The sequence below is a fragment of the Adelges cooleyi genome, unplaced genomic scaffold, assembly GCF_023614345.1.
Source record: "Adelges cooleyi isolate 19-005CV unplaced genomic scaffold, UGA_ACOO_1.1 ACOO_flye_CR_arks_rails_tigmint_CR_PRNA_2, whole genome shotgun sequence".
NCBI lineage: Eukaryota > Metazoa > Arthropoda > Insecta > Hemiptera > Adelgidae > Adelges > Adelges cooleyi.
This window is the reverse complement of record NW_026095860.1, coordinates 338,695-363,020: the sequence shown is the minus strand read 5'-3', so window position 1 is coordinate 363,020 and position 24,326 is coordinate 338,695. Positions and strand designations below refer to the sequence as shown.

Sequence of the window (24,326 nt, the reverse complement as noted above, 5' to 3'; positions counted from 1 at the left end):
TCCAAGTAGGTATAGTTTTGTCAGACTTTTTGGTCTAAGACTTTAATAAACATACTCTACTGTCAAACTTTATAATGGTTTTGGCGTTATCAGTATAGTATGTAAATAGACTTTTCCAAATATTTAAAAAACGCACATCAACAGTCTATACCAAACGGCTATCCAGTTTAAATTCAATCAAGAGTTTAAACATGTCTTTGATCAAAAAATTGTTTTTTTTTTAAACGAATTGTGCAGAAAATTTAATATCAATTCAAGTCATGTTGAAATATTAAGCAAAAAAATAATTAATTAGATACGTACAATAACTAGATCTTATTCTTTATCTCTTCTTTTTTTTAGTAAATTAGATATTAACGCTTATTTGTTTACCTATACTGACTTCTATTATTATTTCGTTATAATCTACAATTATTATATTATTAATATAATATTGAACCATTCCCTAACACAAGCTATGCTTATTGAGGAGGTGTCAATTTGTCACATTAAAAACATGTTTTTTTGTAAAACTTATTTTTGCATTGTTGTTATTGTTGTTGACGAATCAAACAACATTATTATTAAAACGTCCAAAAAACAGACTACTTAATGGATGTACTTATAACATTGTGTACTTAGGTATGTTTTCCAGCAAAACATTCGGAAACAACAATTTAACCAAGAAAGAGTAGATTTTGATTTCAAGTAGACCAAAAGTTGTCAAAAACAGCATATTTTTCAAAACCCCAACAATAATAATAATAATCGCACGACGGCACGGCCAACGACACCTGTGGGCGCGACGGCCAACGTCGGTCTCGCGCGTGTCGTCCGACAGATGGCGGCTGTCGCGCTCGGTGGCGGCGGCTGTGGCGGCCGACCGACGTCCTCGGTCTGGCTGAATATTTGGCGGTCTTTGTACCAGGGGACCATGTGCCGACTGCGGCCGCGCCGTCTCGAAACGTGTGCGTGGTGCCGAGCGAGCGCCCGTTGAAAATATTATATACATGCGTTATAATATAATTATTGTTATTTCCCTCGCCGGCCGCCGCCGCGCCGCTCGCCATACGAGTAGAGCAAAACAACAAACAAACGCGGATGACGGTAATGAAAAAAATATGTTCTACTGCGCGTCGTCACTGTATTGTTGTTGCCGTAAACGTTTGTGTGCGATTTTCTATTTCGAAAATAAGTCTTGTAAACTTCCCAAAAAACTACACGACAGCAATATTATTACCGTCGTTTCGCCTCCGTCGGTTTCGACCGTGTGGCCACACGCACACGTGGCCGCGTTTTGTGCGTCGCGATCGGCCATTGCGTGCGTTCATCAACCGGCGGCGTCCCGTGCGTCGTCGCAAAACGGCTCGACGACAAAATTTTCCCGCCGGCGTCCCGTCGGTATCCATTTTGGACGCCTCGGTAACGCCGCGCCACCAGGAACCCAGGAGCCGCGGCGGCGTCTCTCCCGTTGTGGACGTTTTCGTATGCGTGCCGCAGTCGACCGGCTAGGCGCCGCCATCGTGTCGCGCCAATAACATACATACATATTTTGTTTTCCCATTTCGTGAAAATAACACCGATTTTTAAAACTCGAAAATCCACACACACACCCATAGCCCCTTTTAAAAAGCCGGATGCGACAAATAACAAAAAAAAAAACGGTTAATGTTTTTATATTATTGTTTGTATCCATACAATTTTACATCACCGTTCGGATCGTCAGACGGACAACAACGCACAAAAACCGACCGAGGCGAACGTGTCTCGTCGTCTACGGCCGCCGCGCCGACCGTTGTTGTTGTTGATTTCGTTTGCGGCTGCGGCACACACACCGGCGTGCGGACGAGCGGCGGCCACAGTAACCGGCCGGTGCGCGTGCCACGTACATGGTGTCCTGGTACCGGGCACCGCGCTGGGCTTGCAACAGTTTGCTACGTGCCGGCCAAAAGCCGAGTCGGGCTCTCCCGCCGCGATAATAACGTGGCAACCGTGTATGCACGATATGATCAACGGGTTAGCCGCGTGCCACGCGGTCCGTACGGCCGCCTGCGGTAACGGACCGCGCGCGCCCCTGAGATCCTGGTACCGAAAACCTACGATTCGTCGCAGAGTGACGTAACTGCCACGTTTTGACATGGTTTATGACAGGTGCCCGCGCGCGCACACCCGTTACTTCCACAGCCCCGCCGCCTACCGCTCTACGCTCGCCCGACCCTTCACCGGGCACCCTTTGGAGTTCCGGCGGCCGCCCGTCAATCGTCAAGCACGAGCTTTCCGGTTCCAGTAACGACCCGATCCGTCGCTTCTTTCAGTTATTGTATCAGTTACAAACACTACAACATTAATACATTACCCCCTTAGTCTAAGCAAGTAGAGACAAAAACTACAAACATACAATAAGATTTAATCAAAAAACTACTTAAATTATTTATTTATTCTTATTAACTACTTAAATCAGATACCTATTGACAAATTATTCGGATTAAAAAAAAATTTTTTTTTAAAAACTACCGTTTCAAAACTGTGTACATGCCCACGTTTATTGAAAGCGATAATTTTATTATTTAAATTAGGTATACAAAAAAATTAAATTTAGATAATCCGAACATTTTTTGTCCATAATATGACAGAACGTAACTTTGGTGAATTCGAATACTCACAACACTTAATGTAAACTAAAACACTTTAGAGTTGAATTAAATCATTATGTTATATAATATATTGCCTTTGCACTGGTGCGTCGAAAAATGCGAAGAAAAACGTTCACGATTTCATAAACAACAAACACATAATATTTTGTTATCCCTAAAAGTCCATATTATAAAAAATGTGTTGATTGCAACTGGTTGGCCTGCCTGAAAAACAACCTATCATATTTGAACTTTATCGCATTTCCAGATTTAACGTGACAACAATTCAGACACATATAATAATATTTATATTAGACCTTTATTTTATATACTATAATATCTTTGTTCTATTGCACCTAACCTACAGCGGCTATCGCTGTTATCACCATATCACTTATCACTTATCGCCTGTTGCACATGTAAACATCTTTATCAAGTAGTACACAGAATAAATTAAAATTAATGAGTATAATGAAATTAAATTAGTTTCATTTATTCTGTGATGTCAGCTTCATAGTACATGTTATACTATAATAATTATAATATGAAAGAATTCCATAATAATTATTGTTTCCACACTAATGTGGTCACACTGATTACGAGGTTGTTATCTCAGTTTTTGTTTACGTGTTATTGAACAGTTCATTTCATAATTTGTGATCGGCGGTACTCTGGGTCTGTACTCTGTAGCATTTTTGAAAAGCTCTATCGTTTTGTGTTTACATGTTGAAAAAAGTTTAAGTAAAGTGTGTGATTTTACACCTGTTATCTTAGGTCTAGCGATCAGAGGCCCTACTGGCGGTATCGTCGTAGCTGTCATACGTGTAAGTACCGAGTAATATTAACGTTGATTATAATATCGCCACAGTTATTTATTTATTTTTACAAGTCAAGTAGTTATCTACAGTTTACTGATTCAAATATGGGGGTCTTTTAACGATTTGCATACATTCGTTTTTAAGTCATGGAATTAGAGAAAGTAGCACTACCAACGGCCGTAGGTACGATAACTCTAGTCACTACAACCGTTTGCCGCAGCAGATGACACCTTTTTCCTATAGAAATTGGCCTTATTAATACAAATCACTTTTATCTGTTTGATAAGTTTGCACCCTAACTACTGAACCTAATGAGAACATTGTGAGAACAATTTTGTATGTAATTCATTCAATTACATACATTTGATAGCTTGTAACACCAGCTTGAGTCATTCCAAATAAAGGTATTTATTAAAATATGAGAATACTTACAGAAAAACAAAACAGAAATGTAATGCCTTTTTCGAGGTTAGCCAAAAATAATAGTACCTAGTACTGGTAGCTAGCTGCGCAATTTTGTTTTTTAATATTATAAACAATTGTTGTTGATAAGTAGGGAACACCGTATAGGTCAAACTGTTATTTTATTGTTAATCATGAGTTTTATTTACAATTAGTAATAATAAAATATGAATGATATACTTTTTACATTGTTTTATGTATCATTTCTAAACAACCTATAGTGAGATATCTTTTTACCAATTTAGTCAACTTTCCAGGTTATTATATTATGGTTTGCGCTAACAATAACGGTTGTATATTTCGGCATCTAAACAAACTAGAAATAAATTGTTTTTAAAATGTCATAAAACAAATAAATAAATTAAATGTTTATTTTACTATCTCTGTAAAAGATTGGAAAAGTGAGATACTACGTTGTTAAATAGGCCAGTCGATATTATGACGAGAAATATAACATCAATTGGTGCGATGGCAAAAGCTAATTAGCGTTTATCATATTGCCAATGGTTTGATTAAAGTTATTATCAATATTTGTATGTTACTTAGTATATTTTCTTTCTTAACAAATATAATCTACATTGTCCAGAAAATAAAAAATATTTTATATAAATTTATTATTTAGATGAATATGGAAACAGAATTTTATTTTTTGGCATAGAAAAACAGTAGGTTATATTTTGAACAAAAATTATTAAGGCTATGGTTGTTTTATTTAACCTAATCTTGTGTTTTGGTTTTTAAATGAGTTTAAACTCGGGCTATAATTTTTTTTATAGATAAATCATATGTTTTTGTTACAAATTTATTAAATCTAATTTACTAATTTATTTTTTATATTTTTTTTTAGTGAGGACCCAACGGAAAATCAAAATTAAAATGGAAAATTATTTTCAGGAGACTAAGATAAAAATAGAGGATGAAGATAAACAGTCGATAGAGCAGCTTACCAAAGCCCCTGAGAAAACATCCGATGGAGATGTGTATAAGTAATATGATTTTTTAATTAAATATTTTAATTACATTACAAAAAATAATATGATAAAGATTTGGATATGATTCGGTTAGGTTGGATATGATTATTATAATAATATTTTACAAATAAAAAAATATGTGCATCGAAAAATTGTTATATATTAATAATTAATATATAAAATGACTTTGTTCTTAGCACTTACCCAATTATAATATAGACTTAACGGAACTCAAAAAAAAAAGAACTGGGTAATATCTAAAATATAAAACTAAGCCAGACAGTAAGTAAATTAAACATTTGCAAGTTATAAATTAAAATTTAATTTAATTCATTGTTGACTTAAAAGTGTTTAATATTGTTTAAGAAAAAAAAACCACTAACTTTTTAGCATCCGGCTGAAGCTTAAGTCTTACGTTTCAAATTTAGATTGACTTTAAATTGAATAACAGATATGTATATTGTATGTTCGAGACACATAGAGCATTTTAATTAAATCTAATTTGTACAAAAGCTTTTAACAGATATTTTTTAATTATTTTTTTGTTTTTTGTTTTTAGTGACATAAGTACGTGCAACAAAACCATAGTTAAGGTCGAAGTGGACATTTTGGGTGGTAATCGTTTTGAGTCTGTAATTGAATATGTAGAAAATGATCTTTCTGGTACGCCAACGATAAATGACGATTTGGACGAAATATGTACATTTGTCTGTGACGTATGTAAAATGTCATTCGCTACCAAAAAGAAAGTGACACGACACATTACTCTGGCACATAGTGATCACTCGACATCCCGGAATAGCATTAGAAAACAAGTTATCAAAACCAAATCCAGGTAAAGGCACTTATTATTTTTTGTATACAGTTGTCAATCTTATTGTTTGATGAAAGCGCGATACCGTTCTTATTATTAAATTAGTCACAATTCGATTAAGAACATACTGTCTAATTCGCATCTAAACACTTATATAATTTTAAACTAGTAGTTATAACTTAAAGGATTACATTATATTCGAAATAAGGGCAAATAATGAAAATATTGTATTTTATAAAATAGAGGGGTAATTTTTTTGAAAAAAAAGGTTTGCTTAAAATAAAATATTTTTAAATATTAAGGATTACATTATATTCGAAATAAGGGCAAATAATGAAAATATTGTATTTTATAAAATAGAGGGGTAATTTTTTTGAAAAAAATAGGTTTGCTTAAAATAAAATATTTTTAAATACATCACAGTAATAGTAATATTTGATTAAAAAAACCCCCCACTAACTTTTTAGCACCCGGCTGAAACTAAAAGTCTTACGTTTCAAATTTAGGTTGACTTTTAATTAAATAACAGATATGCATATTGTATGTACGAGACACATAAAACATTTTAGATTAATTTAATTATTTACAAAAGCTGCATGATTCTTAACAGATATTTTTAAATACTTTTTTTCAGCTTTAAAATTAATTTTGTTTTTAGTGACATAAGTACATGCAACAAAACCACAGTGAAAGTTGAAGTGGACATCTTGAGTGGACATCATTTTGAATCTGTAATTGAAATTGAAGAAAATGATCTTTCTGGTACGCCAACGACAAATCACGATTTGGACGAAATATGTACATTTGTCTGTGACGTATGTAAAATGTCATTCGCTAGCAAAAAGAAAGTGACACGACACATTACTCTGGCGCATAGTGATCACTCGACATCCCGGAATAGCATTAGAAAACAAGTTATCAAAAACAAATCCAGGTAAAGGCAATCATTATTTTTTGTATACAGTTGTCAATCTTATTGTTTGATGAAAGCGCGATACCGTTCTTATTATTAAATTAGTCACAATTCGATTAAGAACATACTGTCTAATTTGCATCTAAACACTTGTATAACTTTAAACTAGTAGTTATAACTTTAAGGTGTGCATTATTTTCGAAATTAACGGTAAATAATGAACAAATTGTAATTTGTAAAATAGAGGGGTAATAATCAAATAAGTTATTTTTTTTTAATAAATATGTCGCTTTATGCGTTTAAACCCTAAAGTTTAAAATTTAAGACGACAGTTTCAGTTCAGTGGGTAACGCAAGTTTGTGAACGCATAGGCGCATATATCAACCCTCAGACTCAAAATTAGCACTCCTAAAAATTCAAGCCCCAATCCTTGATTTGTACGCATAAAATTGTAATAATGTTCATACTCTGTTGAAATTTGTTATTTAAGATTTTTTTTTTAAATGTTTTATATTATATCAAATAGTATGAAAATTGAAGGTAAGAACTTTTTATTCATTAGTCAGGTATACATAGTTATAACATCCCCTTAAATGTAGGTCTAGTTGCGCCTATGTGTGAATGTAAGTTCGCAAGTCTTTAACACATAAAGGATGGGGTGATATCACCTTGTAGATTTTTAAACTGTATGGATTATTAGTCAAATTTACTAGGTGATCGTTTTGCACAATCAGTACGTTTACTTAGTTAAAATAGAATGTATAATAATAATAATTTATAAATTGTGATATGAATAATTTGTTTTTGAACTTTATACTTATTGCTTGACAATGCTTTGTTCTAGTGTTAATGGTACAAGTAATGAAGCGAATAAAAAAATAGAAGGTTCTTCTACAAAATCCAGCCTCAGAAAACATCAACGAGCACACAATGGTGAAAAGTCCTACAATTGTGTAGTTTGCTTAAAGTCATTTTCTAATAAATCGAGTTTCGCAACACATGAACGGGTACACACTGGTGAAAAGCCCTACAATTGTGCAGTGTGCTTAAAGTCATTTACTCAAAAAGAGCACCTCACAACACATCAACGCATACACACTGGTGAGAAGCCCTACAATTGTGCAGTGTGCTTAAAGTCATTTACTCAAAAAGAGCACCTCACAACACATCAACGCATACACACTGGTGAGAAGCCCTACAATTGTGCAGTGTGCTTAAAGTCATTTATTCGAAAAGAGCACCTCACAACACATCAACGCATACACACTGGTGAGAAGCCCTACAATTGTGCAGTGTGCTTAAAGTCATTTATTCGAAAAGAGCACCTCACAACACATCAACGCATACACACTGGTGAGAAGCCCTACAATTGTGCAGTGTGCTTAAAGTCATTTACTCGAAAATGTGATCTGACAATACATGAACGCGTGCATACAGGTGAAAAGCCCTACAATTGTGCAGTGTGCTTAAAGTCATTTATTCGAAAAGAGCACCTCACAACACATCAACGTATACACACTGGTGAAAAGCCCTACAATTGTGATGTATGCCTAAAGTCATTTTCTGATAAATCGAGCCTCACAAAACATGAACGCGTGCACACTGGTGAAAAGCCCTACAATTGTGATGTATGCCTAAAGTCATTTTCTGATAAATCGAGCCTCACAAAACATGAACGCGTGCACACTGGTGAAAAGCCCTACAATTGTGCAGTTTGCTTAAAGTCATTTTCTAATAGATCGAGCCTAATAAAACATGAACGCGTGCACACTGGTGAAAAGCCGTACAAATGTGCCATTTGTTTAAAATCATTTTCTCAAAATGCACACCTCACAATACACAAACGCTTGCACACTGGTGAGAAGCCCTACAAATGTGATGTATGCCTAAAGTTATTTTCTGCTAAATCGACCCTCACAATACATGAACGCGTTCACTCTGGGGAAAAGCCTTACAAATGAGATGTTCTGCTCAAGATCTTTTTCTCAACACTTGAACTTCACAACACAACAAACGCGTGCATGCTGGCGAAAATCACTACAAGTGACAATATCTAAGACTCAATTATATTCGTAAAATTCAATTGGGTTATTATATTCTATAAACAATTACAATTTTTTTTATAAGGCCTATATAAAATGTATTTTTATATGTTATAAATTAACTAAATAAGTAATGCGTATTATTATTTGTAATAATTTTATTTGTATGTCAGGTGGTGACTTAAATATTTAATTATGTTTGCTTGACATATTCTATATTGTAATTAAAATTTAGAATACTTGCATTTTATTACGTTGTTACATGTTTTTTAAAAGAACAGTATTTGTATAAAATACCAAAAGGTGTCCCGCTAATACACGTTATCCAACTATTTTCCATCTCATTATTTTTTGTTCACTTATTTCCAGTTAGGTATTTAGCTGAAAGGCTATTGGTTTTATAAAGTTGTGAGCATTTTTTTTTGTGTACACTAGCTTTTATAATACTGGACTAATCTCTTTAATTAGTAACTTAACAAAGCATAAATTTTATCTAATTTTTAATTTGGGTGAATTAAAGTTAGAAAAATCTACTTCTTCACCCTTAAAATTTGTAAAAAAATATAAAAACACGGCTAAGATCTTTAATATCGCATAATATAGCCTCTATTTTTGTACAAAACATGTGTTTCTATTTCCAATAGAATGCTTCTAAGAGCAAACCAATTTAAAATTTTGATAAAAAGAACTTGTTGCCATTGCCGATATTTTAAATTAAATATAATTTTAGTGCATAATAGAAAAAAAGTATGTATATATAGTTGTAAGCTTCTCATGAGTTAATAAAATTAATTTTTGTAAAACAATTATTCAGCTTTGAGTGTCGCTAAACAACAACTTTACAATAAGCTACAATTTGTAAACTCATACAAGGCAAAGAGGTATCCTTTTAAAACAAATTGTGTCATCTTTAATATCTCATAAAGCCTATATTTAAATACAAAATACTAAACGTGTAAGTATGTTTGAAAACTGTTTTTCTTTACAAAGTGAAGAGACAATTTACTGTTGGTAAACTATTATCATTACACTAAAATGTTGTAAATATTGTTTTACATACTTTAAGTTTTATTGTAAGTTTGAATACTAAAAACCTATTTGAGTATAACTTTAATAAAAAAAACTCAAAAATGTGTTTTTAAATACTGAATTCGTAAATAATTTGACAACATACTTAATATATTATATCAATATTCTTTACAACTTTGTTAGTAATAATACATAAAGTTATTAAGTTATTAATTTGTTGTAATTAAAAATCCTTCACAGATCTGCATCTAAGTTTAAACAAATTGACTAGGTACCTATTGTTAAATCTGTACCTTTTTTGTTTCTTTTTCATATTAGGTAGTTGTACCTAATATGTACTAAATATAAAAAAAAAATCACTAAGTTTAATAATAATACAAATAAGAATAATAATTAATAATAGGTAATTATAATAATAAAATATAATTATAGGTAATAATAAATTATATTGATTTTTAAAATGGATTGTTTTTGTTAAATGGGATCTTATTCGATTTCTAGGCTGACCTAATATGTAATAATGGACCCAGATTCTAAAATAGCTTTGAAATACTAAATGAGTTAGTTGCAGTAAATGGTGATTAATTGGGTCTTGATTTAAAATGTGTTTTTTTTAGTGATAGGAAAATATTGTTTAAATTAATCTGGGAGGGGGCTTTTATAATTAAAAAAATGTATTAAATTATTGGGTATTGTTGAAAGTTAATTTTTATAAATTTTAAAAGCACTCACCAACTTTACATAATTATATGATATTATCTATTGATGGATTGATTAAACCACCGCGGGTTTTTATACTTATTAGCGACCTTGGTTCACTATGACTTCAAACTAAAGCTGCTGTGCATTTATTACAAATAATATGTTTTCTTAGCTTTGAGCAATATATATATATATATATATATATTACAGCTTGATTATACTCAAAAATATCGTCAATTGCTTGCTGTGAAACATTAAACTGGACATCGCCGCATATATTTCGGTCGTCGTTTTGCAGGAACGAATCATGCATTGATAAACCACGACGAGAACAATAATTAAAATTCAATATTTATATTAAATCAAATTATTTAACATTATGAAAAATGTCCTTATCCGGTATTATCATATTACTATTTGCCGTGATATTATTTCTTCCATGTCATACCTAACAACTCTCTCTGTCTCTTTTTAACGATATTGATCCGCAGACCTCTCGCTCTACTATCAGTTTATTGTCAATGATGCAATTTAATGCAAACATCTTTATCAATTTATACACAGAGTACTGTCAGTTTGATTGTATACTGTCAACATCAAGGTGGATTTATTATTTATTTTTTTAAATAAGAATCATTATATAATCTTGTGTTTTTATATAAAAAAGAAGTTTAAATTGTATGTATTAGGCGTGTGATTTAAGATTTCACACCTGTCGTTTTGAGTTCAGGGCCTTGGAGCTCCGACTAACGTTTTTGTAGCCGTGTACCAGTAAGTATTGAGTAACGTTTTGGTTGATTTTTATCGTTTCATTTGTTCTAATGAATTGATTAATATACTACATAGTATACAAGTCCGATAGTGATTTTTAAAACAGTCTAAACGATTCTTGCATACATACATTTTAGACTCGTAGAGTGAGAATCACTATCAACTGCTGTAGATTTGATACTTGATAAGTAGTTTAACACCCTATATTATGTCCATCAATCACCTTATTTCTTTGTTAACAATCTATACTGTGATATCTTTTTGCCAATTTCTCTGTTTTGCGTATAAAACCAAGAAGATTATAATCAATCAGAGGGATGGCAAAAGTCAAGTGGCGTTTGTCATCGTAGCAACGGTTTAATTAATGTTAATATTTGTATTTATATGTTTACAATTCTATTATCTTTTTTTATTAAATTCTGTTTGGAAGGAAATAAAGAAAATTATAATTGCGAAAATGCGAAGTGAAAATAATAGTACTTCATATTGTGAACAAAAACAGTTACGACTATGTTTATTTATATTTTTTGTCTTAGTTAGACTAGTATTTTATTTAAAAATTATAAGACTCAGGCTATAGTAATTTAATGATAAATCATAAGTTTTGTTGCAATTTTTTAAAGTGTTTTGTTTTTATAAAATTCTTTTAGCGCGAAACTAACCAAGATTACAAATTAAAATGAAAGATGAATGTAACAAGGCAGAATATTATTTCCTACAGAAAACAATATCTTGTATATATACATTTTTTTAAGCGTGTTAAATCTTAGCCTATAATAATTTTTTTTAATTAGATAGTAAGTTTTTGTCTCAAATATTTTAAATATGCTTTGTTTTTTAGAGTTATTGTAGCGAGCGAGAAACACACCAATAAAAGTAAAATGGACAATGATAACGACACGACCACAATCAAATTAGAAGAAGATAGTCAGTCGATAGAGCAGCTTACCAATGTTTCTGATGAAAGAACCAATTTAAATAATACTGAAAAATTATACAAGTGTAGTCCGATGACAAACATAGAACCTCAAAAAACAATCGGTGGAGATGCGTGCAAGTAATTTCAATTTTAATATACATTTTATTAAAAAGAAATTATAATGTGATTAAGATTTGAATTAGCAGTCCTTGGCAAATAATAAGGGGTTTTTAAATAGATAAATTATTAAACAAATATTTTTGAATACAAAACAGTAATGTTTGACTTGACTTTGTTACATAATATAGTAACTATGAAATTCCCATAAGTAGGTGAGTATACTTTTAAAATCAGTTTTCTCATAATAAAATATTTAAAATTTCAGTAGATTAAAATGTTATTGTACAACAGCTGTTGCACGATTTCTTTTAAACCAATTTAAAGTAATACCTACAACCTAATGTTTAGCGAGTATTTGTTAATCTTTTTATCAGCTATAAAATATTTAAAATTGTTTGTTTTTAGCGTCGGAGAAACGTGCAATGGTACAATTGTTAAAATTGAAGTAGACTTTGAGTTTGGACATTGTTTTGAATCCGTTATAGAATTTGAAAAATATAATGTTTTCGATGTTCAAACGACGAGCAATGATTTAGAAGAAATACGTACATTTGTCTGTGATGTTTGTAATATGTCATTTTTTACTAAAAGAAGAGTGGCCCGACACTTAAGTCAATCGCATAGTGTACACTCAATGGCACAATATGTCAATGGAAAACCAATTGTCCAAAATAAATTCAGGTACAGAAAGTTATTCTTTTAGGATACAAATATATTTTTTTTAATTTGGTAAAAAATGTTTAATGCATATATTAAAAGTGTTTGTGCATATAGGTGCATAAATAAAATAAATTTACTAAGTAGTTATTTGTACTTTGCATCTTACTTACCACCTTTTTAACTCTGTTCTCCAAATATATGTATGAATTTTATATGTATATATATTATATATTGTATGTTTTCTGTAGAATATATATAAGTACATATATTTATTTATATACATATTTTTTTTAATGTGTTTAATTTCGGCTTATAGTTATTTTTTAAAAATCAATTATGAGTTCTTGTCTCAAGTATTTAAAATATGCTTTGTTTTTTAGAGTCCCTGTAGCGAGAAACAAATCAAAAATCCAAAATAAAATGGATGATGATTACTATACGACCACAATTAAATTAGAAGAAAATAGTCAGTCGATAGAGCAGCTTACCATTGCTTCTGATAAAAGAACAAATCTTAATTACACTGGAAAATCATACAAGGATAGTCCCACGACTTATAAAGAATCTCAAAAAACAGTTTGTGGAAATGTGTATAAGTAATGTGAATTTTAATATAAATTTTGTTAATAAGAAATAATAACGTGATTAAATTTTGAATTGACATTCTATGTCGAATTACTAGGCGTTTGTGACTTTTAGATAAAGAAACATTTTCTGATACGAAACAGTAATGTTTCACCCGTCTTTGTTGCACTGTGTATCCTTGAAGTTCCCTTAAGTAGATGGTTATATTTTTTAAATTAGTTTTGCCACAATTAATTATTTTGAGATACACTAGGCTTAAATTGTATTGTACAGTAAGTTAGTTTGGTATTTTTATATGTACTTTAAACATTTTATTAATATGATGTGTGAGATTTAAAAGAACTTGGCTAAAATGTACAAAAAGGTATATTGCTGTTAGCATATATTTTTTATTTTACCAGTTATAAAATATATTGTTTTTTTATTTGTTTTTAGTATCGGAGAAACGTGCAATGAAACGGAAGTTGAAGTAGATTTGGTGAATGGATGTCGTTTTGAGACTGTAATAGAAGTTTATAAACATAATCTTTATAACATGCAAACGATGAACCACGATTTGGACAAAGTACATAAATTTGTCTGCGATATATGTAACATGTTGTTTGCTACCAAAAGAAAAGTGGCCCAACACATTACTCAAGCACATAGGTCATACTCAATAATCCAAAATGTCACTAGAAAACATGTTTCCAAAAATAAATTTGGGTACGGCAAACTATTATTTTATTATTATACAATTGTAATTTTATTGTCGTTAAGATAAAAATTAGTTATTATTTTGTCACATATTATTTAAATAGTTACTGTCTAAATGACAGATAACAATTTATAAAAATGTAAATAAACATTTTTAACGTTTATGATTCCAATAGATTTAAAATAAAATAAAATAAAAAACAAAGAGTTATTTACCTATAAATTTAAACTAATTAGTTTTATTAACAATAAAATGTATAATAGTAATAATTAATTTTTGCTGTAGTGTTAATGGAACGAGTACTGAAGCGAAGAAAATAATCGAAGGGTCTTCTACAACATCCATCCTCCCAAAAGTCCAACACGTACACACTGGAAAAAGGCCGTACAAATGTGCAGTGTGCCTAACATCATTTTCTCATAAATCGAGCCTCACAATACACCAACGCTTACACACTGGTGAGAAGCCCTACAATTGTGCAGTGTGCTTAAAGTCATTTACTCGAAAATGTGATCTGACAATACATGAACGCGTGCATACAAGTGAAAAGCCCTACAAATGTGATATTTGCCTAAAGTCATTTACTGAAAAATGGAGTCTCACAAAACATGAACGGGTGCATACAGGTGAAAAGCCCTACGAATGTGATGTATGCCTAAAGTCATTTTCTCGAAAGAACAACCTCATAGAACACAAACGCGTGCACAACGGTAAAAAGCCCTTCCATTGTGACGTATGTTTAAAATCATTTACTTGTAAATCCAGCCTCAAAAAACATGAACGCGTACACACTGGTGAAAAGCCTTACCAATGTGATGAATGCCTAATTTCATTTCATCGAAAGGACTTACTCGCACTTCATGAACGGGTTCACACTGGAGAAAAGCCCTATAAATGTGTAGTGTGCCTAACATCATTTTCTCAAAAATCGACCCTCACGTATCATGAACGCGTACATACAGGTGATAAGCCTTACAAATGTGCCATTTGTTTAAAATCATTTTCTATAAATGCACACCTCACAATACACAAACGCTTGCACACTGGTGAAAAGCCCTACGAATGTGATGTATGTCTAAAGTCATTTTCTCAAAATGCACACCTCACAATACACAAACGCTTGCACACTGGTGAAAAGCCCTACGAATGTGATGTATGTCTAAAGTCATTTTCTCAAAATGCACACCTCACAATACACAAACGCTTGCACACTGGTGAAAAGCCCTACGAATGTGATGTATGTCTAAAGTCATTTTCTCAAAATGCACACCTCACAATACACCAACGCTTACACACTGGTGAGAAGCCCTACAATTGTGCAGTTTGCTTAAAGTCATTTCCTAGCAAATGTGATCTGACAAAACATGAACGCGTGCATACAGGTGAAAAGCCCTACGAATGTGATGTATGCCTAAAGTCATTTTCTCGAAAGGACAAACTCACAGTTCACAAACTTGTTCACACTGGTAAAAAGCCTAAAAATGAGATGTATGCCTAAAGTCATTTTCTCGAATATTGAGCCTCACACAACACAAACGCGTGCATGCTGTCGAAAATAACAATATCTATGATTTAATCATATTTGTAAAAAATTATTTGTGGTATTATATTCTGTAAACTCTTACAGAATTTTTTTTTTATAAGACCTACATAAAATGTATTTTTATATGTTATTAAGTAATTAGTTAAGTAATGAATATAAGTATTTTTTAATCATTGTATTTGTATGTCGGGTGGTAATTTAAATTATTAATTATTTTTTCTTGATATATTCTATATTATAACTGAAATTCAGAATACTTGCATTTTGTTTTTTTCTAAACGAACAGTAATTGAGTAAAACACATTGAGAAAGGTTACGCGCTATTACACGTTTAGCCAGCTATTTTCCATATTATTTTTTTTTCGTTTACTTATTTCCAGTACGATTTCTTAGCTGAGTGGCCATTGGTTTTATTAGGATGTGAGCTTTTTTTGTGTCGGTTCACTGTAGCTTTTTTAATACTGGACCAAGCACAAATTTTAAGTGATACTTTGGGAGAGGAAAAGTTTATTAAATAATTAGTTAATCTGTTTTATTCATAATGTTTATATAATTTACTCAATTATTTGCCATACTTTTTTTTTTCAGAAGTAAAAATTTAAGTTATTAAATTTTTTTCTCGTCCTTTGGTATAGAACTATATTGCTAGGTTATGGTTGTCTATGCCGATATAAAAAACAGATTATAAATCTGAATTTTGGATTTTTGTAAATCATTGAAATTATTAAATTCGACACATGTGTCAATGATAAAACAAAATATACTTTGAATATTATAAGATTTTTTGTATTCTATAAAAACAATTTTTATGGTTTTATTATTATTTTTTTTATCGAAAACGAGCTGTTTTTCTTAACATATTTTGTTTTGCAGTTGTTTTTGTATTTAAATGTTTGACCTATTTTATTTCTTGTACGGTAGGATTTTGATGTTTTAATAATTATAAATGTATATATATTATTTTTTAAGATTTGAATATTAGAATAGTTGTATAATACTCACAGAATAAGTAAAGTTATATTTTATTATCTCATCTACTCAAACTATTTGCTTTTATTCCTTTATTTTGTTTTATTTCTTTATTATAAAATATCTATGGAGATGCGTTAAGTCGAATCAATTATTTCAATTTATTTGGTATAACAAATTTACAAATGTAAACTTATCATTCATTTTGATTATTACTCCATAGCAAATATTGCTATTGCGTCATTTCAGTGTGTGTGCGAGTGGACTTTCTAAATTCATACATTGCATGTGGAGTTAAAATATGATTATTTTAAGTTCGTTGTATGCTGGTTTTATACACTAATATTTTAACAGTTCTTTCTATGCATTACACGGACTTCTAAATTTTGTTTTGTCTGTTAGTTGAAACTTTAACATCGAGTTTGTAAACATTTTGTACTATTAATTATATTAAAACCCATTTTAGATCACAGTAATTGGAACTATTTATTTATTTCAAAAGTCAGTTAGTGTATCCGCTAATGTCTAAACATTTTAGCCTATAATTTTATATAGTAAAAGATATTATCTACAAAAAGTTAAGTCATGTTTTTCTTGTAACGCTATTGCGGTTTATAATAATATAGACAATATTTAAAATAACCCACGTAAGGTAATGTATTTTTTATTATATTATGTTTTTTTTAAAGTATTATTATCTACTCAGTTCAAGAACAAAATACGAAACAAAAACCATGATAAAACGCATATACTACCTACAAAAGCTATGCATGGTAGTTTCGAGAAAAAACATGTTATAAAAATGTATATTACAATTGACCAAATTTAAAAGGAAAAACATATAGTTTTGAATTTGCCTGTTAAATTCATATTTACTAACTTTACCAATTATTATATTTTATAAATTCAACATTAAGTCCTGTTTTCATACTATAAAATAAATTGAGGAAATGAATAAGCTTTATGAATATTGAGTAGAATAGAAAAATGTGTTTGCCAAATTTCAACTAATAGCCTTTGATGCTGCGATTATTAGTAGTAATTTAAAAATAATAGCTGTTGCGAGACGCGAAGCTGAATTGAAACTTCTTTTGGATTTGTTTGGATTTGATGGAATATAAGGCTTTTCAGGAGGAATACAAATACACACGAATATATGTATATAAATTTAAATAATACTTCCCATCTTGCATACGAATTAATTAAGTTTTATTCACCAATAACAATAAATATTGAAACATATGGGTTTTTTATCTTCCTAAGGCATTATCATAATATTACCCTATCACAATAGATCAAGGATATAACCTTGATGTTACAATAATTGTAGCAAACACCCATATATGTAAAACTTAACAGTGTTATCAATTATTAAAACAAAATGTTGTTTAAAAGTTGTATACATCTATGATGTATTATACATACAATACATAGTATAATACATCAATTATAGCAGTAAATTATATAATATGTGTTGACCCTGTTAACGAATAAACTCTTCATAACAGACGATCATCCCTAACTGAATTCCCTAATACTAAAAGTACAAGTTTAAGTTGTTTAATTACGTCATCACCTTTACAATGTGCTTTTATCGATGTTTAATATTTTTACGATCTACTAATTGGCATTGATAGTCTTTTTTGTTATAGTGTTCTTATCACTTTCAGTATACATTTGTACTCCCATTTCATTTTATATTAGATATTAATAATATGTTAGCTGATAGATAGATTTTATTTGTATTCTTTGTTTATTCAAGGTGCTTAGGAATCTGTATTAGTTGGGGATAATAACTAATAAGTATTGGATAATTACATTAAATTTTTTTATCTATAATTGTTGTAAAATCAGGGTTCTACAACGCAAGAAAATAAATAGTTCTAACATTTTAAGTACACAAATAATAAACGCAATACTTTCAAAAACAACTTGTTTTCGAAAAAAACAATAGTAGTTTTTGTAATGTGGATTATTAAAACTTAAAAATGTATGATATCTTCATTTCTTGATCATTGATTTACATGGCAACAGATGTTGTGAAAAACAACTTGTTTTTGATAAGACAAATATGAAACTATTCAAATAGTTGTAAAATACTGTATATTATAATGTAAGAAAATTAAATCTATAGCTTTTGTGTAAACATAAGATAGAAATCAAATTTAAAATGTAAGATGAATGCATAAAATATTAATGATTAAATAGATAAAGGCACTATAGTTATATAACAAAATTTGTTATGTAGCATAAGTTTTATTAATATGTTATGTGATTATATTATAGCTATATAAAAATAATTTTATTGGAAACTTGTTTTCGACCAAAAACCAAACTACTTTTTTTTGTAAAATATGGCATTGTTCAATGTGGTAAATTTTAAAGATTTTTCATTTTTTTACATTGTTACAGTGATTTTAGAAAAATAAACACCTAAGTACACAAACGACGAAACAAAATATGAAATCAACTTGTTTTTTTAAAAGAGCAATAATAAAGTTAAATCTTTATGATACCAACAGACATTCGTCATTTGTTTACATTACAACAAACGTTGTGAAATATTCGGATACATACAGTTTTGTTTCACTCTAAGAAGCTCTTTATGTAGCAAAATCTATTCAGGGGGGAAACAAATTACATTGTAATAATATTATAAAAATTTAGAAATAATTGTAAAAATATAAACTAAGTTCGATGTTAATTGGTAGTAATAGTTTTAGAATTATTCTTTTAACGTATTAAACTTGTGCTATAATATAATTTACAAAATAATGTTTGAATTTGCACTATATTTTTCTAAAAATATAGCGAATATAAATTTTATGTAAAAACCAATAACAATACTTACAAAAATATTTTGTTACCTACGTACAACTTGTTTTTTGGGAAATACATTTTTTTGGTTGTGTTCAAATTGTAATAGTAAATTTGTCGTTAGCTTTTGTGTAAACAAAAGATTCAACTATCTATCTTTTAGAAGGATTTCTATGGCTATATACTGAATCTGGGGTGCACAAATTTCTGGCTACGTTACTTGATACGACTTACGTGTTATGGATAGTGACAATTGTTTATATTTTCCTATAAATCCTAAAATACATAATATGTATCGTCTGTACCATTTATCGTAATCAACTAGTGAATGAAAAAAAATATTTTTCAAATTATATGCGTTATATAGCTACAGTAAACCTTATCTCTAGAGATCCTACATCATCATGCCACGAATTCACAACAGTAGCCCTAAATTTTAATTACATTTATACCTCACCCTCATCCCACCATCCCGGGTGATGATATTATTTTTTTTATATAAATGTAATTTTAAGACCTTATAGTTGAAAATATCGTGCGCGTGTATTGTTCAAATAATAAAACGTTTTCATATTAAACAACAAAGACAAACATTTTCAAATCTTGTGCAGCACATATCTCTCTATATAACATAAGCTGCAAACGTACTGTTGTTCTAGTATAGTCTTCTACAATCTTTGTGTTTTACTTAAACTGTAAATCCAAAAATCAATATTTTATTTGGCGTTTTAAATTTTCTATCTTTAATATACCATTGGATTATATCTAATTGAAAAATGAAATTTAATAGCATATATTTGTTTTTAACAACATTGTTTTGCGTTATCATTTTAGCGTATGCAGGTATTTCAGGTCGTCCTGAACATACGCAATCTAATACCCGTAAGTTTTTGAGACTGCTATAACTTAAAAAAATTTCAAAAGTAAAATTAAATATACTTTTTTATTATTCGTTTTTAAAATGTCCGTAAGTTGGATGATAATATCAGTTTTTGTGCTTTGCAAAGATACCACGAGTTTTAATATTAATTTCAATAAATCTGAAAATGTGTATAAAATGTTACTAATGTATTACATTGTTGATAATAAAAATAAGTTTATCATGTTCATAAGCATATTATTATATAGAATTGTACTTCTAGTTGAAAAATTGTTAAAAAAATATAATTTGTGGCTAACAAATTTAAACGCTTTAGATAAACAACCAAAAATGGAAAAACAAGTATTTAAGTTATTTTGTCTGTGTTTCAGCTCCAGCTCCACCATTACGAATGGGACACCCACCACTTCCGGGTGGTAAGTTTTTGAGACTTTAATAAAACCTTTTAGCTGTATTCAACTAAAATAAATACAATAACGGGCTTAAAATTTTTTAAAAATATATATGAAACCCTAGGAGCATAATGATAAAAAAGGCTTGCATTGTTATTAAACAAAAAATAACACTGCAATATCAGTAAATTAAATATTATTACGGACACTGTAGTCATTGTTAATAACTACTAGTGCTTTATAATACTAAATTAACTGTAGGTTTTGAATTTAACTTAGTCAGTGTAGCCTATACATTTAACAACACTAGTGTGAAAAGTACTACTCGTATGTTATTCACTTTGATGCAAAATTTTGTTTAAAAAATATTATTTTTTAGCTAACAAATGTAAACACTTTAGACCAACAACTAAAAATGATTATACCAATATAGGTACTTGAAAATTAAAAAATAAATTCAAATAACAAGTATTTGAGTTATTTACTTGGTGTTTCAGTAATAGCACATATAAATCCACCACCACCACCACCACCAGCACCACCACAACCGCCTGGTAAGTTTTTGAGACTTTAAAAAAACTTATAAAGGGTATAAAAGTGTAATTTAATATGTAATTTTATCATTGGTTTTTCAAATGACTGCAAGTTGGATGGTATTATATTTTTTTTGTGATTTGCATAGATACTAGCAACTTTTATATTATTTTCAATAAAAGTTTAATAATTTACTTTTATTATTATTTTTTTTTTTAGCTGGAAATCGACGATAGTTAAATTTACCAACAAAGCTGCAGTATCCAAGATCTGTGCCACATTTTGAAAATACATATGCTAACTAATATGTGTATATTGTAAAATGTTCATCTTAGTTTATCATTTTTATGTTTCAACCTTAAATTTTTTTAATAACATTCCAAATAACATTTTTTGTTCCCTATCATATAAATTACATTATGTCTATTACATACACCTGTCTACCAATAAAAATAATATTCTCCGAATAAGAAAATTTGTTATTTATAATATAATCTATTCCGAATTCTGCTTCCTCCTCTTATTTTAATTAATTTTAACTATTTACTTTTTATAAGCTATAAGCTATATAAATATTGAATAGTATAAAAAATTGTGTTTGCTAAAATTCATCCAACAACCTTTGATTCTGCGGCTATTAATAATATTTTAAAAATAAAAGCTGTAGCGAGACGCGCAGCTGAAGTGAAATTTTTTCGGATTTGTTTGGATTTGGTAGAGTTTGAGGTTTTTCTGGAGGAATAAAAATACACACAAATATATATTGAATTTATACATCCTAACTAACATACGAAATAGTTATACCTTGATTTGAAAATTATTATAGCGAACACCCATAAATGTCTAATCATTAATATCTCATATATTCAACTTGTATTGTCGGTTAAAATGTCTTTATTAATTAATATTGTTTCACCACTTAAGACATATAATTACATGCAGGACGAGGTAGAAATAAAAAAAAGAGGGCTAGAAAAAAAATCACTTCAAATATACATGATAAGCAATAGCCACATAGTTAAAGTTTACATTGTAAAAACAATACATACCCAAATATATTATATTAAAAAATATGTAATCATAAAAATATACTTTTATTTTACACAATTTAAGTACGTAAGAGATGTGCTTGAGATCTCATAACCCCCCCCCCCCCCCGACTTTTATGATTTACATAAAATAAAAATTTAATTTTTAATTTTTGGTTAATATTTGTGTTCTTATAACTATACGTTATTCGTATATAAAATACCATAATTTTCGCAATGACTGTTGCAATATAAACAAATGACAAATACATGTTGTTATTATATAGCTTAAGTTTTAACATAATATGAGCAGCCATATTTTACATTAACATGTTTGATACATTTATTATAGCTTTTTGAGAAAACAAGTGCTTTTGGACGTACATTATGTTATATAAGATAATAAGGGAATCTGAACGTATAAACACAATGACGCTAAAATGTATTAACTAGATTATAATAATATAAGATGTCTAGTAACATACAAAATGTGAATCATAATTATTTTTATAATATAACTAGAGGGCATGATATTTTAGCTTTGTATTTCGAGTTATTTTGAGTATTGTACTGTGGTCAGTGGCTACAACACAGAATACAATATTTAATTTATCCAATAAAAAATCGGCACGTTAGACTAAATCCTTTTCAAACAGGGTTATGTAAATTAATTGTTGAAAAATACTGTATATTATAACTTAAGAAAATAGTATTTAAAATACAATTTTAGATTAGATTTTATTTGTATTTTTTGTTTATTCATGATTTGATATTACTATTTAAAAATTCATCTATAATTATTGTAAAATCAGAGTACTACAAAGAAAGGAAATAATTAGTTCTAACATCAAAGTACACAAATAATAAAACGTAATGCTTCTAAAAACAACTTGTTTTATTAGCAGTTTTTGTAATGTAATGTTAAAACTTAAAACTGTAGGATACCTACAGTTCTTTGTCATTATTTTAGATGGCAACAGATGTTATAAAAATCAACATGTTTTTGATAAGAAAAAATAAAACTATACAAATACCTAGTTGTAAAATACTGTAGGTATATTATAATGTAAGAAAATAAATCGATGGCTTTTGTGTAAACATAAGATAGAAATCAAATTTATAACGTAAGTTAAATGCATAAACTATTAATGGTAAAATATATGAAGGCACTATAGTTAAATGACTAAAGGTGTAAAGTAGCATCCGTTGTATTAGTATGTTATGTGATAATATTATATCTGTATAAAAATAATTTTAATGAAAACTGGGATTCGACAAAAAAAATATATACATTTTTCATAAAGAAATACTTTTCTGGGAGAAATAGTGGCATAGAAGAGTTTTGAAATGTATTAACATTATTAAAGTGATCTGGATTAGCTATATCAGAGTGAGGTTTAAATATTTCAGACAAATGTTGTCTGAACACTTCAGCTTTAATTGTATCTTGTCGTATACGCACTTTGATACACGAATCGTTAAACACACACACACACTTAAAATCGACGGCAGAAAAGGTAACACTTTTAAATTAAGTAAAAGAAAAGTTACTCAAAAGTTAATAAACACACACACACAATTATAATATTCGTAAAAACAATGTAAAAAACAATAAGTACAAATTTACCTTCAGGAATGAACCACATATCTTGCCAATGATCCATTTTTTTAACCTTTTTGAGCATGTTTATTTGTTCCAATGTCGCTCTTGCAGACACTTCCATCGTGTAAATATGCTAAAACTAACGGAATTAAAAACTTTACGAATGCCTTATTTTCCATCTTTAATCTTGTAGATTTGAACAAAATTTGTAGACAATAGATATGTTCCTATTCTTACTAGAACGCTTCTAAGAGCCCACTAATTTAAATCTTGATAACAAAATTTACATTACAAAGCACGAAAGTAGCACAATTTAAAAAAGAATTTTTAGTTATTTTATTATTTCCATTTGAAAAAAATGACTGTATTTTGAAATATTTATTATTTATATCAACAACATCAAAAATGAATTTTAAATGATGCATTGAACAAGTATTAAAAAATA

At 29.5% G+C, this 24,326-nt stretch overlaps 3 protein-coding genes across 3 annotated transcripts in view; all 3 read left to right on the top strand.

Annotated features, from left to right (window-relative positions):
- The first annotated feature begins 1,077 nt into the window (after positions 1-1,077).
- Positions 1,078-8,590, top strand: LOC126833810 (zinc finger protein OZF-like). The gene is made up of 4 exons (XM_050565365.1): positions 1,078-3,436; positions 4,740-4,878; positions 5,423-5,698; positions 7,435-8,590. The coding sequence occupies exons 2-4, from the start codon at positions 4,769-4,771 to the stop codon at positions 8,549-8,551; spliced, it is 1,503 nt and encodes a 500-aa protein (XP_050421322.1). The 5' UTR covers positions 1,078-3,436; positions 4,740-4,768; the 3' UTR covers positions 8,552-8,590.
- A 2,336-nt stretch (positions 8,591-10,926) lies between these two features.
- LOC126833808 (zinc finger protein 271-like) overlaps positions 10,927-24,326 on the top strand; it is a 47,388-nt gene continuing 33,988 nt past the window's right edge. The window contains exons 1-6 of the mRNA XM_050565353.1: positions 10,927-11,134; positions 11,976-12,191; positions 12,579-12,854; positions 13,214-13,429; positions 13,854-14,123; positions 14,401-15,358. Of these exons, the coding sequence (XP_050421310.1) occupies positions 12,016-12,191; positions 12,579-12,854; positions 13,214-13,429; positions 13,854-14,123; positions 14,401-15,358 (1,896 nt within the window). The 5' untranslated portion in view covers positions 10,927-11,134; positions 11,976-12,015. The remainder of the gene's footprint in view (positions 11,135-11,975; positions 12,192-12,578; positions 12,855-13,213; positions 13,430-13,853; positions 14,124-14,400; positions 15,359-24,326) is intronic.
- LOC126833812 (acrosin-like) lies at positions 20,118-21,681 on the top strand. The gene is made up of 4 exons (XM_050565367.1): positions 20,118-20,326; positions 20,696-20,740; positions 21,214-21,270; positions 21,470-21,681. Exons 1-4 carry the CDS (start codon positions 20,221-20,223, stop codon positions 21,484-21,486), a joined length of 225 nt encoding a protein of 74 aa, XP_050421324.1. The 5' UTR covers positions 20,118-20,220; the 3' UTR covers positions 21,487-21,681.